At 40.0% G+C, this 16734-nt stretch overlaps 1 protein-coding gene and 1 long non-coding RNA gene across 2 annotated transcripts in view; one reads left to right on the forward strand and one right to left on the reverse strand.

Annotated features, from left to right (window-relative positions):
* Nucleotides 1-368: 368 nt before the first annotated feature.
* LOC127350245 (low-density lipoprotein receptor-related protein 8) overlaps nucleotides 369-16734 on the forward strand; it is a 20310-nt gene continuing 3944 nt past the window's right edge. Inside the window, exons 1-12 of the mRNA XM_051376672.1 lie at nucleotides 369-815; nucleotides 1634-1768; nucleotides 3341-3721; nucleotides 6699-6818; nucleotides 7006-7131; nucleotides 9732-9903; nucleotides 12990-13205; nucleotides 13793-13911; nucleotides 14357-14496; nucleotides 15234-15378; nucleotides 15535-15732; nucleotides 16211-16371. Of these exons, the coding sequence (XP_051232632.1) occupies nucleotides 731-815; nucleotides 1634-1768; nucleotides 3341-3721; nucleotides 6699-6818; nucleotides 7006-7131; nucleotides 9732-9903; nucleotides 12990-13205; nucleotides 13793-13911; nucleotides 14357-14496; nucleotides 15234-15378; nucleotides 15535-15732; nucleotides 16211-16371 (1998 nt within the window). The 5' untranslated portion in view covers nucleotides 369-730. The remainder of the gene's footprint in view (nucleotides 816-1633; nucleotides 1769-3340; nucleotides 3722-6698; nucleotides 6819-7005; nucleotides 7132-9731; nucleotides 9904-12989; nucleotides 13206-13792; nucleotides 13912-14356; nucleotides 14497-15233; nucleotides 15379-15534; nucleotides 15733-16210; nucleotides 16372-16734) is intronic.
* LOC127350248 (uncharacterized) lies at nucleotides 13637-16212 on the reverse strand. The gene is made up of 2 exons (XR_007880540.1): nucleotides 15997-16212; nucleotides 13637-15624 (listed from the first exon to the last, which is right to left on the reverse strand). It is a non-coding gene; the product is annotated as an uncharacterized LOC127350248 (long non-coding RNA).

Below are 16734 nucleotides of genomic sequence, written 5' to 3' on the forward strand. Positions count from 1 at the left end.
TTCTGCTAATATATCCTCCTGAATGACACACACTGAACCTTTAAGTACATTTTTTTAAATCTTTATTGCCACTTATAACGTGACATAAGGACGGAAACATATAACATTAATGCTTCATAATGAAAAATGGATAACATGACAGCAGGACGAGTGGCAAGTTTAATATATATATAAAAAAGACAAGAATTAAAAGAGTAAGAACACTAATATTTCTTTAAAAAAAAAAAGTGTAGCATACTAGCTGTATGTGCAGGGACCTTTAAAGTGCTGTATTTGAGTGATTGTGGCGTAGTGACGTTGAAGTGGCCCCTTGAGCCTGTGAGGTGGTCCAATCAGCAGCCGTGATAGGAAACACCTGCGCAGACCTGTTGAGAAGTAGTTAAAGGTGAGCAGTTGTCGGACAATAGTGAGATACAGTCAATACACTTAATAACCAGACTGGGAAAAGTCCAGATGTAAAGTGGGAGCATATTTCAAGGGCATGCAGTTTTTGTTTTTATGTTTATTTGTGCAACAAAAACAAAAAACCGGCGTTTAGAAAAAAAAAAGAAAATTAATTGAATACACTCCGACTCGCCAAATCATTTCACGAAGCGAAATGTTGAATTAAAACACCAAATCAACGCGACATCAGGCGGTATTAGTTTAATGAACGTACACTGGACTCGACCGTTGTTACGGCAACACGCTTTCCCATCAACTCTTGCGTCATATTCCCGCGCCGCGTGCGATGCAGCCGTGGAGGACATCGAGCATGGGACACCTTGCAGGTTTATTTCTTCTGATCGTCCCTCTGACCTGCTCCCGTATCTGGGGTGAGTGATGGGGTGAGGTTTTTTCTGTGTGCTGCTCGTTTGACAGCCGAGCACTGCGCTGTCACTTTGAATGAAAGTCTGTCTGCAATGCAAAGTGCGAGGAAGTGGAGCCTTGACTTTGTGTTGTTGTCCTACTTTTAGTGTTGTTAAACAGTTTGTGTAAAGGTGAGAGGAAAGCCGCGTGGTTACAGTGTAAAACCTCCCAGTGTAAGATGGTCTGTAGTGAAAGGTGTCAATGAAAGGATTATTGTTTTATGTTTTGCATTTAAAAGTGTTTTCAACATGTTTTTTGAAATGTGGTCTTCAATATAAACACAAAACTTACATGTTTGAATCAAATGTGTAACTAGTTTTGATCATAAGCTCTTAGAGAAATTATTAGAATCACAGGATTTTGAGCAGGAAATGTATGAAACTTTTCTGTTTACCTGCAGACAGAAACGATGATTTTTATGGGAATTAAATACATTTTTATACGGTTTTAGGATTTCTATTATATAAAATGTGATGGAACAAGAGCAGGGAGTGTAAAACTGAAGAGAAAATGTTTATTTTGTTCATTTATTTACACTGAATCTTGAAGCTGTTTCTTATAGGCTTGTATGTCGTTTACAAAATAAAACTGAATGTAGGAAGATTCTGTAATAAATGCAATAATAATGGAAGAAATTAAGATAATTTATTTGTGTTTCAAGGGCATATGGTAGTTTTGAGTAAGCCTATAAGTTAAGTTGCCTATTATATAATTATTCTATCGTCCTTTTATGACTAGTTACCTGCCCAGTAACAGTTAACTGTCTTGTTTTCTCGTGCTTCAGGGGCTGCAGGTCACTCTCTGCCCGCCTGCCACGAGCAGCTGGAGTTCAGGTGTAGAGATGGTTCGTGCATCCCGAGGCTGAGTGTGTGTGACGGACACAAACACTGTGAGGACGGATCAGATGAGCACCGCTGTGGTGAGTGCAATGTCAACACCGTGATCCCCAAAAACCATGCAAACACACACACACACACACACACACACACTGGTTTGGGTTTCACACACTGTTTTTCAGCATGAAGTGGAATTACTTGACTTTCAACAAGTGCTTTATGTGAGACACAGATGAGATAAAAGAAACACAAGGCAGTGTACAAAAGATAGGAGTTAACACTGGCTGCAGGATGTGGATCAATGGTGATTATCTGTGATTATCAGTGGCATCACCAATGACAAACCCTGTCAACAGCGTGTGACCTCGTACCTACACTTGTCCTTTTCAACAATCAGTATTATGTGATAAAGTCTTATTGCTGATTATAAACTACATTGTGTTTTGTTCTGCTGGTTTTTTGGACTCTTATTTTATATATTATATTATATTAGTCTATTTCAAAGCCTCACAAAGCTTTGATTTTAAACTAATGTTGATAATGTACCACAAACACTCCTTTTAAACTCACTGACCCTTGGCATACAGTATATTACTTCAAGTTAATTTATGTGCTTCTTTTCTTGCTCTCTTTGGGAAAATCTGTGAGGGGGGGAAAAATACCATTGCAGATTTTTGTCTTATAATCCTGATCAAGTCATTAGTGACTTTGATATTGAATTCCACAGGGATTTGGTGTTCAGTGTGAAAGACAAGCTCCACAATGTTAGCAAAAGAAAAAAACCCTGCAGGAGAAAGTATTTTAAAAGGGTTTAATGTGATTGGAGGCGTTAAACATAAACATTGTTGATGTGTGTAATGCCAGCAGCCATGAATGTAGGAAGGGTTGCTCAGAGGTTAGAGAGACTTAGACTTTGACCTGAAAGTCGCTGGTTTGAATTCCTGCCAGGAAAAATTTAGAAAGTGAACAAGATTTACTTTGTCTCACTCAGAAGACTCCAACTTTCTCCGCTCAACACACACCAGTGCTGTTTTAACTGCTTCAGTAACTCTGGGTGTTGGAGGCAAATTTAGTAATTTTGCAAGACAAAATTATTTTTATATAATTTCTGCTCAACTGTGATGAAGTTTCTTAGTTTGTCAGGTTGTGATTTGCTGGATTAGTCGTAAAATTCCTGTCTAAAGTTTCTCAGTTGATTTTTCAACATATCACAATATAAAACTACACCTAACATGATGACATGACTGACATTAAGCCCAGCTGAAGATCTGAGTGGATGTGGACTAGAGTGGGATTGCTTATCGACCCATTAGACAGCTGGGTCTGATAAAAACTTCTATTGTAATGTGTTCTCAAATATATCTATTTGTGTAGTCTCCCCACATAGATTCTCCCCAACAGTCTTCTTTTTCTTATTATTTTCTTCAATTAAGGTCACTCTGAATATTTTATATTTGTTGCTCTCTTGAGTTGCCTTGAAACTACATTTCGAGATTGATTACAGACACTGGAGTTACCCGAAGATGTGGTGAACTCAGTTATCGTTAGCGGTCTTAAATAAGCTGATTTGTCAAATGTTGTCAAAGTCTTTTGAGATTCTGAACATCTATACTGACCTAATAACTGCTGTAACTTGTAACTGTGACTCTTCAAAGGTCACCCGTGGTGTAAGAAAGACGAATTTGCCTGCCGCAGCAGACGGTGCATATCTCTGCATTTCCTTTGCGATGGCGTGGACAGTTGTGGTGACGGGAGTGACGAGGCCTCCTGCATGAACTGCACCGCTGCTGGCTTCTTCTCCTGCGGGCTGTCTGACGCCTGCCTGCCTGGAAACAAGCTGTGCGACGGACGAATTGACTGCAAAGACGGGCGGGACGAGTCTGGGGAGTTGTGCGGTTGGTCTCAGCCACGTCCGCAGACCTCTCCCGCATGTACGGCATCTGAGTTTCAGTGTGGTGACGGGCAGTGCATCCGCCAGACCTGGAGGTGTGACCACACACCGGACTGCTCTGATGGCAGCGACGAGAACAACTGTGGTGAGTGAGACGTCTTTGAAAGCAAAAGGAAAGTAATAAGTCAAGTGTCAAGTACAAAGTTATGCAGAGAGCCCTGTCCACATTCTTTGTCGTTCCATGGTTTAGGCTGTTAGTTCCAATAAGGGAGATCTTATAGATATTTTAGACAACATGTGCTTCCAACTTTGTGGCAGCAGTTTGGGGAAGGCCCTTCATTTAATTACAGTATGACATTGTTAGTGTGTGGTATGGAGGTATTTTACTGGCGTGGGTGAGTCCTGATCTAAACCCCATCCAACACCTAAAGGCAGGAGTATCCTCAAAACCAACTAGTTTGTACAACACGTCATCCAGTCATGTCTGAAGTGTTTAAAATTGCTCTGAACAGCCGCACTCAAAAGCTGGAGTGAAAAAGATAATGGGGACCACAAGTAGTCACATGAAGAACGAAAAAAGAGATCTTGAGAGGAGAGTTCAAACCCTGCTTACTGTCTCACCCCCGTCAGATTGTCGGCATTGAAAAGTTACAAAAATTGTTGGACACAACCCCAGTTCTGACGTTGTGGAGGTGGAGTGCGTTTTAGATGCTGTCCGACCTTCCGACAAGCACTTCTGTTGATACCGACACCTTCAATGCTGCTGTGGCTGAATGGGAATAAATCCCTGCAGCCAGACTCCCAAATCCGGTGAAGGCCTTTCCAGAAGTGAAGGCTATTATAGCAGCAAAATAATGGTTTTAGATTGAGATGTTCAATAACCACATACTTGTTACTGGGTGCCCACATGTAGTATTTTGTTGCTGATGCAGCCCTGTACAGCAGAGGGCAGTATAGTCAAAGTCAAAGTCAAAGTCAGCTTTAAAGTAAATTTCTTCACCTGCACCAGACATACTTATGGTAGAGCAAAAAGGCAGTTGGTAATGGTAGCAAAAAAATATTACAAATTCTGTAAGATATATTTGAACATTAACGGTGCAAAAAGTCAGTAAATAGCAGCGAATTTCAGTCAGAATTTCAGAGAGAATTTAGCTTCCTGACAGCTTGGAGGATGAAGCTTTTAGTGAGTCTGGTGGAGCGGGCACGGAGGCATCTAACAGGAGGCTGAACAGACCGTGTGCGGGGTGGCTCACAATTGAGATAGCTTTACGGGTAAGGCAGGTGATAAATGTGTCTTGTGAGGAAGGGAGTGGGGCACCAATGATCTTACCAGCTGTGTTTACTATGTGTTCCAGTGCTTTTCTGCTGAATTCAGTGCAGCTCCCACCCCACACAGTGATGCAGCTGGACAGGATGCTTTCAGTGGTGCCCCGGTAGAATGTGCATGTGATGGGTGGGGGAGCTTTTGTTTGCGGAGGAAGTAGAGGCCGGGGGGGGTGGACTTGATGTGAATCACTTCATGATGATGGGGGTGATAGTCATTGAAGCAGGATGGAGCAGGTTTCTTTGGCACAGATATTATGATGGTGGCCTTGAAATGTGAACAGCAGAAAGATATCTGAAACATTTCCGTGTGCTTGTATGGTTTGTTGCTTCAAACCGTGCGAAGAAGCTGTTGAGGTTGTTGAGCAGAGAGATGTTGTCGGCCCAGATCTGTGGCGCGGGCTTGTAGTCCGTGATGAGTGCAGTATAGGAGTTAGAAACTTATCATTGACTGGCAGAGTCATTAAATACCTGTGGGTGGAGAAGATATAGTTCCTAAACACAATTTTTAAGCTTGAAACTGTGTCATAATGGCCAAATGTCTCGACTGGTGGTCAAGTAGTATTTTTATTGATGATGTTTGATCAGTGCCTGAATTGTCGACTAAGATCACCACAGACAGAATATATTAAACCGCAGTCTTACTAATGCAAAACATATAACAGACAAACAACACACACTGTTAGCTGTGTTTTGCCATCTGGATGGAAGAAACTACTAGTGTATTAATACTAATGTATTAGAATATTATTTTAAAGCATTTTATACGTGTATTAATGAATAAATACAAATGTTCCATATCAAAACAGGGTTAGGGTTTAAATACAGTTGTAGAACCAAATGGTCACTTTCAGGGACGCTGGAAGTCGGTCAGAACTCGTTTGTTGACGTCATTCTAAATGCATGTGACGAATTAATACTAAAACCCTAAAGTAGGGCAACCTCTAGTTACCAGATATCTTTCATAATCCAGATCAGTGGTTCCCTAAACTTTAAAATTTTTAAGGTCATTGAGTAAACTGATGACGCCTGATAAACTGTGAATGAACTCAAGTAGTGGAAGCAATGACTGCAGGAAGTTATGTAAAACAAACAAATTGGGAGAAGTTCTAGCAGATTACTTCCTGTGGATCCTGAGAACTTGTTATACAATTCTTCATCTGTATTATGTGTTTTTCTTTATTTTTAACAATCACATATACCTCATAGGCTTCTTTTTCAACAAAAGTTTTCTTCTCCCTTACGCTTGGCCATTGTTTTATTAGCAATACTTTTGTAATGCAGCATGAGGTTGTTTCACAGAGACTTAAAATCAGTATGGCGTTGCGACCCCTAGTCAGGGTCCCAACCCCCAGGTTAGGCACCTCTGACTTAGATCTGTAACCAAATCACACATCCTGTTGTGCTAATGGTGTAAATGTATCACTGTACAGGCAGCTGGATTAAACTGTCTGTGTGATCATGTGCCCTCACATCTTTGGTTACTACGATCAGTGGGAAACTCTAAACATGCTGAAACACCTCACTGTGTTGGTCTGTGATAGATCGCCTGCTTTGCCATGCCTTAATTGGAGTTGAAACAGAGTTAAAGAAAATAAAACTCCTGACTAATACACTACATATGATAAACAACGGCTAAAAAACAATGTTAAACCTCTGTTCTACTCCAGATACGTGTGCATCACGCATATACATCCTAGTAATACCTGATTTTAGATGGTGCTCACATTGATCATGCTAGCAAACAGCAGTGTACTTCCTCGTGTGAAACCACTGATGTTGTGTCTCTTTTTTTGCAGATCAGAACGAGTGTCAGGTCAATAATGGAGGCTGCTCTCATCGGTGCGTCGACCTGCCGATGGGTTACCTCTGCGATTGCCCCGATAACATGAGGCTGGTCGGGGACAGCCAGTGTGAGGGTTAGCAGCTTGATAACAGCTAATTAATTTAGTTTTACATCTTCTTTTTGTAAAGATTTGTCCTGACCAATCGCATAAAATGACCTTAATATATTATAAAACAGTGGGAACTGGACTTCCACGTGCACTATTTTTACCGCATTCCTGCACTCCGTCCTTGAAATACCTTTTTCAATCTTTAATCTAGAAGTCAACACATGCCTGGAAAACGACATGTGTGATCAGCTGTGTGTTCGCAAGAACGACGGCGTCACTTGCGGCTGCCACAAAGACTACGAGATGAATCCAACAACTGGAGAGTGCAAGGCCAAAGGTGAGAAACAGTGATCACTGATAACCACCGACAGCATAAAGGGTAAATGGTTTCATGCACAATGTTTCACTTACCGCAGAGACTTTCCGGCTCATATCTTAATTACAGGACATAAGGCTGTATTTCATATCATATACATTTCCATCATATTTGTCCAAGGATTAAAGGTCATTAAAGATAAATCTGTTGACCAAGTAATACAATGAAAGGAAAGGAAATAAAATAAATAATGGGTAAGCTGCCCACTTACTCAATCACTAACTTGACATCCCCTTTTAACTTCAAATCCAGGCAAATTTGATTAGCTACATCCTCTATCCAGCCAATGATAAACTAAATTGACTGCTTGCTACTTTCTAAAGTCTGAAGTGAGTCTGCATCTTTCCCAGAATGCACTGAACCAGAGGCAGAGTGCAGCCTGGACAGGACTTTATGCCACATTATGTCTACAGTGCAGATTACATGATGTTTTCCACTATTTACCTGTCCCAGACACATTTCTGAGATTTGACACAAAAATCCTGGAATCAGCACAGAATCGGTCCCCAAGATCATCGTGACGTATCTAGTTTGAGCATTTCTGAGATGAATCGTGCTGTATGTTGTGAGCTGTCTCCATTGCTCCAACAGTTTTCAAACATATTTGAGTCTATCCTAACTAAAAACTAGATGCTCTTTTAGTTAAAGCACCCTGAGATAAGTGAGAGCACAACAGGAAGCTGAGAGCAGGTAAGGAGGGAGGCAGCACACATATAGTGTGTGTGTGTGTGTGTGTGGCTGTGTGTGTGTGTGCATTTCTTTTTAATATCCATGTAAAATATTCAGATTTTATGTATCTGAATATCACAATCATTTGCTCAAACTGGAATAAGCTCCTCGTCTGACATCGGTTGTGTCGTCTCTGTACAACAAACTGTATTGCTGTGTGAGCGGCACAGCAGTTCAGAGAATTAAATAGCTTTTAATTGGACATTTTTACATAAATAAACACCAACATGATATTTTCAGTCTCCAGTTTCTTTAAAGCTCCACTAATCAGTATTTCTATATTAACAATAGATCAATGGCTGAACCCAGTGAGCCAACTCTGCACTTCCCCCTCAACTCTGGAGTGTTTGAGTGTATATTAGCTCACTCCCACCTAAAGTCACAGCACCTAATTGACTTAAACCACTCAATGTAGACGGTCCATGCGGTTTAATAAATACGTCAAATAGTTCTTAATTCAATGAATAGAGCACATGGTGAAAGGCTGGTGTACCACTGGTATTTGCACAAGAACTCACTGAGAATACATGTTTGCACCCGATATTCATACGTTATCAGTAACATGTGGCAGGTTTGTAGACCTGTTTGTAGTCCCACCCTGGGAACTTTGATTCATTTAAACTGTAAAGGTGAGTATGGCTGTACAAACATATTAGCCAACATCCATCAGCTTACTGGAGACATACCTACTGAATAAGCCCCAGCTGTCGTCACTAGTGTATTGTTACTATTGTGATCTGCTATTGTGACGTCCTTTCCATTGTGTTAGCAAATAATCGGGTTGGGTGTTTTTTTTGGTTTGATCTCTTTTGAAACATGTTAGATCAAAACAATGAACCTTGAGTGGGAACCACACTCCCACTGATAACACCAGTTTAATTGTGTGCTGCCTTGTACTCCGGCAGGTTGGGCTTCTCTCATTTTACTGTTTTTTATTTTTATTTTTTTATTTAATGATTCCAAATATTTTAATATAAATAATAAAATAAGTGTAGCCACTTTTTACAACATCATGCGTCATTGCCACATAGATTATGTTAGTTTGATATATATTTGAGAACTAGCATGTAGTCAGGGGGCCGAAACTGATGAAGGTAACACTTCTGGGAATGTGGATGTGCAGCTTGGTGGGAGAACTCTTTTGACAATGAAGGAACTGACCGTGAAGAAATGGATCTTTATCAGGATTAGTGCCACAAAGTATGATGTAATGCTCACAGAGTCAGTGTGTTAAATGTACGCAGAAATTATAATGCATGTTTCCAAATTTGACCATACTTGATTACATAGAATGTTTCCATTACTGGTAAGATAATACTCAGGTACTGTTATCCACAATAGTATTGAGTGTTGTCACGTCATATCCATTTGTATTGTTTCAGCCTATTTAGTATGAGATATTCAGAAATTTTAGGGGCGACTGTGGCTCAGGTGGTTGTTTAGTTATAGTAGAGTTCCTGGTTCGATTCCCAGCTCCCATAGTCCTAGCAAGAGGAACCACCAATTATTTTGGATATGGAGTGCTGTATTGCTGAAATATAATATTACAAAAATATTGAAACATTTGAATTGGACCCTTTGACTATATAGCATTTGAGTATTAGAATATTAAAGGACTTCTTTAAGTCACCAGAGAAACTTTTCAACATGACAACCACCCTAGAACTAATCCTATAGTTCCCTTCTAACCCCCCCCAAAAAAAAAGCTTTTACTCAAACATGTCAGCAAAAGTCATATCGGACACAGTATTCTGAATTGGCCCCCTAACAAATGCAGAAAAAGGACAGAGAACAAACAGGACTTTGAATTGAATTTGTGTGTGTCCTTTCAGGAGATGAGGCTCAGCTGGTTTTTACCTCTTCCAAAGGACTACAATGGTTAAGCATCACTGGCACTGAGTACACTGAACTGGCTCCATATCTACCAGGACCGGGGCCAGTGGCGGCCTTGGCCTCTAACCGAACACTGTACTGGGCCCGGCAGGGACGAGGCTCCATATACAGGTAACAGAGTGGAGCTGTAGCTGCTGCAACCAATAACACATGGTTCTATATTAGCTCCCAAAGCAATGCGTGAGGGGAATGACTGTTGCAACTCCTGTTAAAGCACAATCTGTTATCCAAATATAAACAAATTAATAACCCCATTCATCCGTTTTCCATCACTCATCTGGGTCTGGGTCTATGTCGCTGCAGGGATAAGCAAGATAACCCACATATCCTTTTCCCAACCTTTATCCAGCTCCTCCTGGAGCATCCCAGGACTTTCCGTGGGCAGACGAGTGATATTTATTTAATCACATTGCAATGGTTTGACATATATTGTGATTGTGGTACAAGTTATGTTTTTAGTGGGAAATTATGAATGAAAATGTGATATTTGCTGCAGTTTGTACAGAACAAGCATGTTTTTCTACATTTGGATAGTAGCAGCTAATGTAGCCTCGAGCCACTAGCTTCAAGCAGAGATGAGGTGCGGGCTAAAGAGGTCTGGTAAGCTTATTTTTTGACACTTAAAACATTAAAAAGTTCATGCAGTAAAACCTCCAGCAGACACAAAGCAACATTAGGATTTATTTGTGTTCTGTCTACCTAATTAGGTCCAATATTCACTAAAAAGGGAAAAGGGGTAGAAATATCTGTCTCCATCAGTTAAGTTAGCAAGTCACCCACTTTTTATGTTTTTATGTTTAAGACAGTAAATTGTGGGTAATGCAACCAAAACAGTGAGCTTAATGCCTCTATAAAGCTCTAAATAGCTGAGGGGACCTCCAGTGTTAGGTCATAACTCACTGAGTAACCCCTTTTACCTTACACACCGATCCATTGATAATATATAGTAAATATTGATTTATAGTAGCTTTAAGGAACCTATTCATTTGCTTATTATACATTTTTTGTCACCTATCCTCTATTGACAGTCTGAAAGCTGTAGAAAGCTGTAGAAGCTTGAAGAGTAAACATCAGGGTTAGACACCTCGGACACCTCCGGATCAGAGACACGTCTGTGTATTATTATTAAACAAAAAAAATATTCCATTGTAGGTGACTTTGTTGACTTAAAAGATCTCTGAGCAAATATTGAGTTAGAATACAGTTGTCAATCTCATGTCATTATTTTACTGATAGCAGACAACCTGCTTTTCTTCTGCTTTGTTTGTCTTCCTGGGTTATGTTACTGTGTTGGGTTTACCAGCATGACGTTGCCTGACATATAGTTTTCCTTCCTGGATCAAATAGGAAAATAATTAAATTCAATTTAATTTTTCTGAGAGCAACTGACTGACTGACAGTCTTTCTAACTCCACACACCCAGACTTTTTTCATTTTCAAACTCATAGTCATCCCTTAGTGCTAACTCAAATTTAATGCACTACTGTGGAGTTCCCCTTTAAGGGTGAGTGCAGCCACTCTGTGAAGGACACCAACATCTACTACGTATATCCACGACAAACAATGGCTATAAGAGGTTTGTAGTTGGACAGTGCATGGTGGCTGTGTAAAGTTGTTGCTTACAATTAATTCCACTAGTGGAATATTTTTTAATAGCAGGAAAAAATGTGTCGCAACAGTCATAGAAATGTCTTGAATTGCTCCTGCAGCTTTATGCTCTTCTCCTGTATGCTCAGTAAGTTCCAACTCCTCCGTTTTCTTCCACAATGTGGCTAAACACAATTTTTTTCAGCCAGTAAACATTAGCTTGTGACCTTTTCTAAAAAGGTTCAACAGGGAATTGCCAATGAGCTGTTAATGACATAGTCACAGTTTGACACCAAGTCAACAACTGATCAAATTTCATTTAATAACAAATTAAACAGTAGAAGATCTAATATTTCACTCCTCCCTCTATTGTTTATATATATATTTTTAAATGTTTAAACAACAGTTTAACCAACAGACTTGAATTTCCCTCGGGATAAATAAAGTATCTATCGATATATCTATCTATCTAATAAAACAGATGTTCTCTAATTGTTCCTGTCTGTGTAATTTTACTTTATTCCAGGACACATCTTCTGTATTGAAGTGATGACACAACATTTTTTAATTTGAAAAAAAGGAAACAAAGCGTGTGAAATTGACATTTAGTGCACAAAAACAAAAAATAGGGAAGTGAAAATAATTGAGTTTTTTTTTTGGTGTTCAGCGGCAGAAGAAGAGACACCATCTGCTGTTGCAGGCCATTGCAAAACATTTTTCGATTCTGTTTGAAATTTACTTGTAGCTTAACCATGTATGGTCAAGTCATATAATAGGTTTCGATCTGAGTTCACTGTGGCGTGTTTTTTAAACTTAAAGATATGTTGATACTTTACCACCAACAACAAATATCTACCCTGCACATCATGAGAGCCTAGTGTCAAGCGTATATGCCATGTGCCAACCACAACTGTTATCCACAATAGTATTGAGTGTTGTCACGTCATATCCATTTGTATTGTTTCAGCCTATTTAGTACAAGATATTCTGAAATTTTAGGGGCGACTGTGCTCTAAAAAAAAGCTTTTTAGAAGAAGAGACACCATCTGCTGTTGCAGGCCATTGCAAAACCTTTTTCTATTCTGTCTATTAAAAGGAAATCAAACACTGACAATTTTGACATTCTTTGGCTCTCATTTGTCCTCACTGACTAAACAAAAAACCTACAGTTCAACCAAAGACAAAAGAGAGATTCATAAGTATTGGACAAATTAAAATCTCTACCTGATAATGCTGCTCGTCGAAGGTCACCCAGGATATGTATTATTATTGTTATAAGTTATCAATGTTTGTACCATAATTTGTGCCAATCCATTCAATAGTTGTCTCTGGGGACCATTATATATCTGTAGAAAATGTCCAGTAATGATGATGAGTCTGGAACAAAGTGATGGACCGATTGTCCCGACATTGCCATCCCTAGAGACAAGCCGCTGGCATGGCTAACAACAAAAATGGTCTACAGTCTACAATCCATAATGAGAAGAAAGAACTCATTGAGGGACGTAGTCGTACATTGTCATAGTCAGGATTTGGATGGATCGGGTAGAACATGACTTTGAATGTTTTATCAAATATAAATGTTCCTTTCACCCCTGTATGTTTGTCAGGGTCTCCATGGATGGAAATCCACAGGATTCAGTGTTGGTGATGAAAGTGCAAGGTTCAGTGTCAGGCCTGGCTGTAGACTGGATCCACCAGCTCCTCTACTGGTCCAGTATGGAGAACGGTTCTGTTAATGTCGGCCTACTGGACGGTTCGGCTCAGCGGCGGCTTATCACAGGACTGGACAAACCTTCTGCAGTGGCTGTGGATCCTCTTCAAGGGTACGAGGGCCTTTACTATTCCTCGTGTTATAGCTAAAAGCACCATCACGGAAGTTTATTTTACTTGCGCCACCAGAGCAACTGCTTCAAATATTTAGCCATGGTGAAATTTTGTTGCGTCATGATCTTCATTTATTTGTTTTTAAAAGTCTTTCACCAGGTTTTCATGAGCTAACAGAACACCAGACTATCTACCTGCCTTTTTGTTCTTAACTTAAATACATTCAGGTTTAACCACATTTTAAGATTGAGGTTAGTTTGAGTTTTCGCTTAATTTGTATTAGTCTGTTTTTTCTTTGTTAAAGCCTATTGTTTGCCAACTTGGAGAAAGAAACGCTGTCTGAATAACTTTCCCGTAACGTTCTTATACAGTTTCTAAAGCACATCGCTTCTGTTACCCTTTAATAACAACAACAACAACAACAACAATCTTCTATATAGTGCATTTAATACAAAAAGGGGCAATACAGGCGTTTCACAAAATTACAAAAATACACATAAAAAGACGAAAGATGAGGATAAAGCAAGAATCTGATCCCCAAAACTCTCAATACCCGAAATTCCCAAAGCTGCTTCTGTTTTCTCAGGCTGCTCTTCTGGACTCAGTGTGGCGTCTCCTCAAAGATTGAGCGGGCTAGCTTGGCCGGTCGAGACAGGGTGGCTCTTGTCACTTCCTCAATTCGCCACCCCGTCGCTCTGTCTCTGGGTATGTTTCAAAATTTCACACAGATAATTGTACAGTGAGTTTGGGATCTCTGTTAAAGTCGGTGTTTACCTCATTTCAAATCTATGTGAATTGTTTAGAGAAGTTCGAAAGAATGGGAGCCACCCAAATCTTGCCTTTTACAACAGGAAGGGGTGTGTGTGGTTCTATGTGTGTTTCTGTTTCTGTGTTTTTGTTTCTGTGTTTCTGTGTTTCTGTGTTTGTGTTTGTGTGTTTGTGTGTTTCCGTGTGTGCGTGTGGTGTGTGTCCGTGTCCGTGTCCGTGTCCAGAATTGTTTACAGAAGTTCGAAACAATTTGAGAGCCACCCAAATCTTCCCTTTTACAACAGGAAGTGTGTGTATGTGTTTCCAGCAGAAGTCCTTACAGTGCAAGTCATGTTTTATGTGACTTTGTTTTGAGTGTTTGTTTGTTTTTGTTTTTTTATAGATATGCCTCGCCAGCTGCTGTACTGGGTTGACCAGGGAATGAGAACCATCTCCAGGGTAAATCTTGAGGGCCGTCACCGTAAAACAGTGGTAGAGTCTAATGGTTATCTGGACCGGCCCTTCGGACTGGCTGTGTTTGAGGTAAAACAACCACTTTACAGCCCTATGATGGAATGGAGACTGGTTTGTACCCATGTCTTTCACCACAATGCATCTTGAGACAGGTTTTAGTCACACATCCACTCGAAAAAAAACGTTATTATAATTGTTGAAGACTGTAGAATTAAAGTAACAAAGCAAAGAGCTCAACAACCATAAGAGAAAGTCTTGCACTACTGACAACACGTTCCACTCGATACAGAACTGAACTCTCCTCTTTTTCCTTTTATATTTGATATCTTGAAATCCTTGAAGGCCAGAAGCAAAAGTCCAGAGAATTCACACCTCAGGCGAGCACTCACAGATTTTCCTCTTAGATTTTTAACCCGCTCCCGCAGGCATTAGGTATTCAGGTTGTCCGTCTGTCCCATTCTTGTGAACGCGATATCTCAGGAACGCCTAAAGGGAATTTCTTCAAATTGGACACAAACGTCCACTTGGACTCAAGAATGAACTGATTAGATTTTGGGGGTCACTGTGACCTCTCAAAGCACATTTTTGGCCAAAACTAAAGAACTGAGGACCATATTTTACAAGTGGTTAGACACTAAATTGGTGACACTTTTGCATCAAAGTTCACTGCAAAATGACCTTGAATATAAATATAATAAGAACATTGTTACCACCTTTTTAATACAACATTTGAGTTATGATAAAAGTAATTTCTCAGATTTTTACACTGAAGTCCAGTTCTGCTAACTCTGTCCATTCTCCTACAGGGTTTTGTGTATTGGAGTGAAGAAGTGACGCGATCCATCTGCCGAGCCAACAAACACAACGGCAAGTTGAACTTCCAAGTACTGCTGTCAAACGCCACATCTCCGGGTGGTGTGGCCATCATTCAGCCTGTTCTTCAGCCAAACGGTATGACCAATATATACTGTATACTCTATGTCTGTAAGGGGTGGAGAGATTTGTGTTTTCAAGGCCAGGGATTTAGAAGGTGCCGCTGCAGCTATGATATTCGAGTAGTAACGTCAGCTTGCAGTCATTAATTCCTTTCATTCACCTGGTTCTTAGGGCCATCTGTATGCGGACATACCAGGATGGTGTGCCAGCATGAGTGCGTGGTCAACTTGCTGTCTGAGAGTCCAGAGTTCAGCTGCTCTCCTACAGAAACGGAACACAACAAGTCCCTTGAAATTCCTGCCATTTCTCGCACAGTACCTGAATCGACTTTATCAGATCCTACATTCGCAGGAATCCTCTCTCTTATCAGTAAGAAAAATAAAAAACTTTCCGTGGGTCATCTAACTTATTGTATTGTCATATTGTCTTCGTCACACAAGTCTGCCAACAAAAAAAAATGGTCAAACAGAAATGCACGGAAACAATTTAGAGTTTGTTACTGGAACCGTTCTCCTGTAAAAATGACTCATCCAATATTGACTTTAAAAGATAAATAATAATGTAATTTAATCCCTCATCTTACAGTTGCCAGCTGCTTACTTCCTTGATTTCAAGATACATATATTTACTTACCCAGTTTACCATGTGAAGTGTCTTTGAATATTATATTATTATATATATATATTCATGTGTTTTCCTCATGGTATTGCAGCTTTTTTTAGTCATAACAACCATCAGTTTGTTTGTCCACTCAGAAGAGGTGCACGGGGTAGAAGAAAGTTGAGGTCAACTTCATTATGTCATGTCTGCAGAGGCTCCAGAAAGTGATTCTGTGTGTGTTTCCCAGTGTTTCTCAGTGTGCTGCTTGTGGGAATGGCGCTGTGGTGGTGGAGAGAGGAGTTCAGGCCGTCCAGGTCTCTTGCTGAGCAGAGCTTCTCCCTCAAAGAGTCCCAGGACCCGCTCATCAACCAGGGGCCACCCATCAGTCCAAACACATGTCTCATCAAGGCAAGAGAAGTTTCTGCACACACACTTGCAGACACAAAGACAGCTTCATTCACCTTCAGAAAGCAGATACTATTAGATACTACTATTCATTCATCTGTAAACTTGAAATATATATATATATATATATAATGTATATAACTGTTGTAAAGAGGTTTTGATTTTCCACTTCATGGTTATTTTTGAGGTTGTAGTTGTTTCTCTTTGACACAAGAAAAAAAAACGTAGAGAGAAGACTATTAAAAGTTGACATGATGTCTGTAGAATGTCTTTAGCTTTGCCTGTAAAGGACCGGTAAAGATATCTTTGCCACGAGCTGAACGCTGGCAGGAAAAACTAGTTCTTTTAGAGCCCAATGTTTTCATT

This window comes from Dicentrarchus labrax, unplaced genomic scaffold (genome assembly GCF_905237075.1).
Source record: "Dicentrarchus labrax unplaced genomic scaffold, dlabrax2021, whole genome shotgun sequence".
Lineage (NCBI taxonomy): Eukaryota > Metazoa > Chordata > Actinopteri > Moronidae > Dicentrarchus > Dicentrarchus labrax.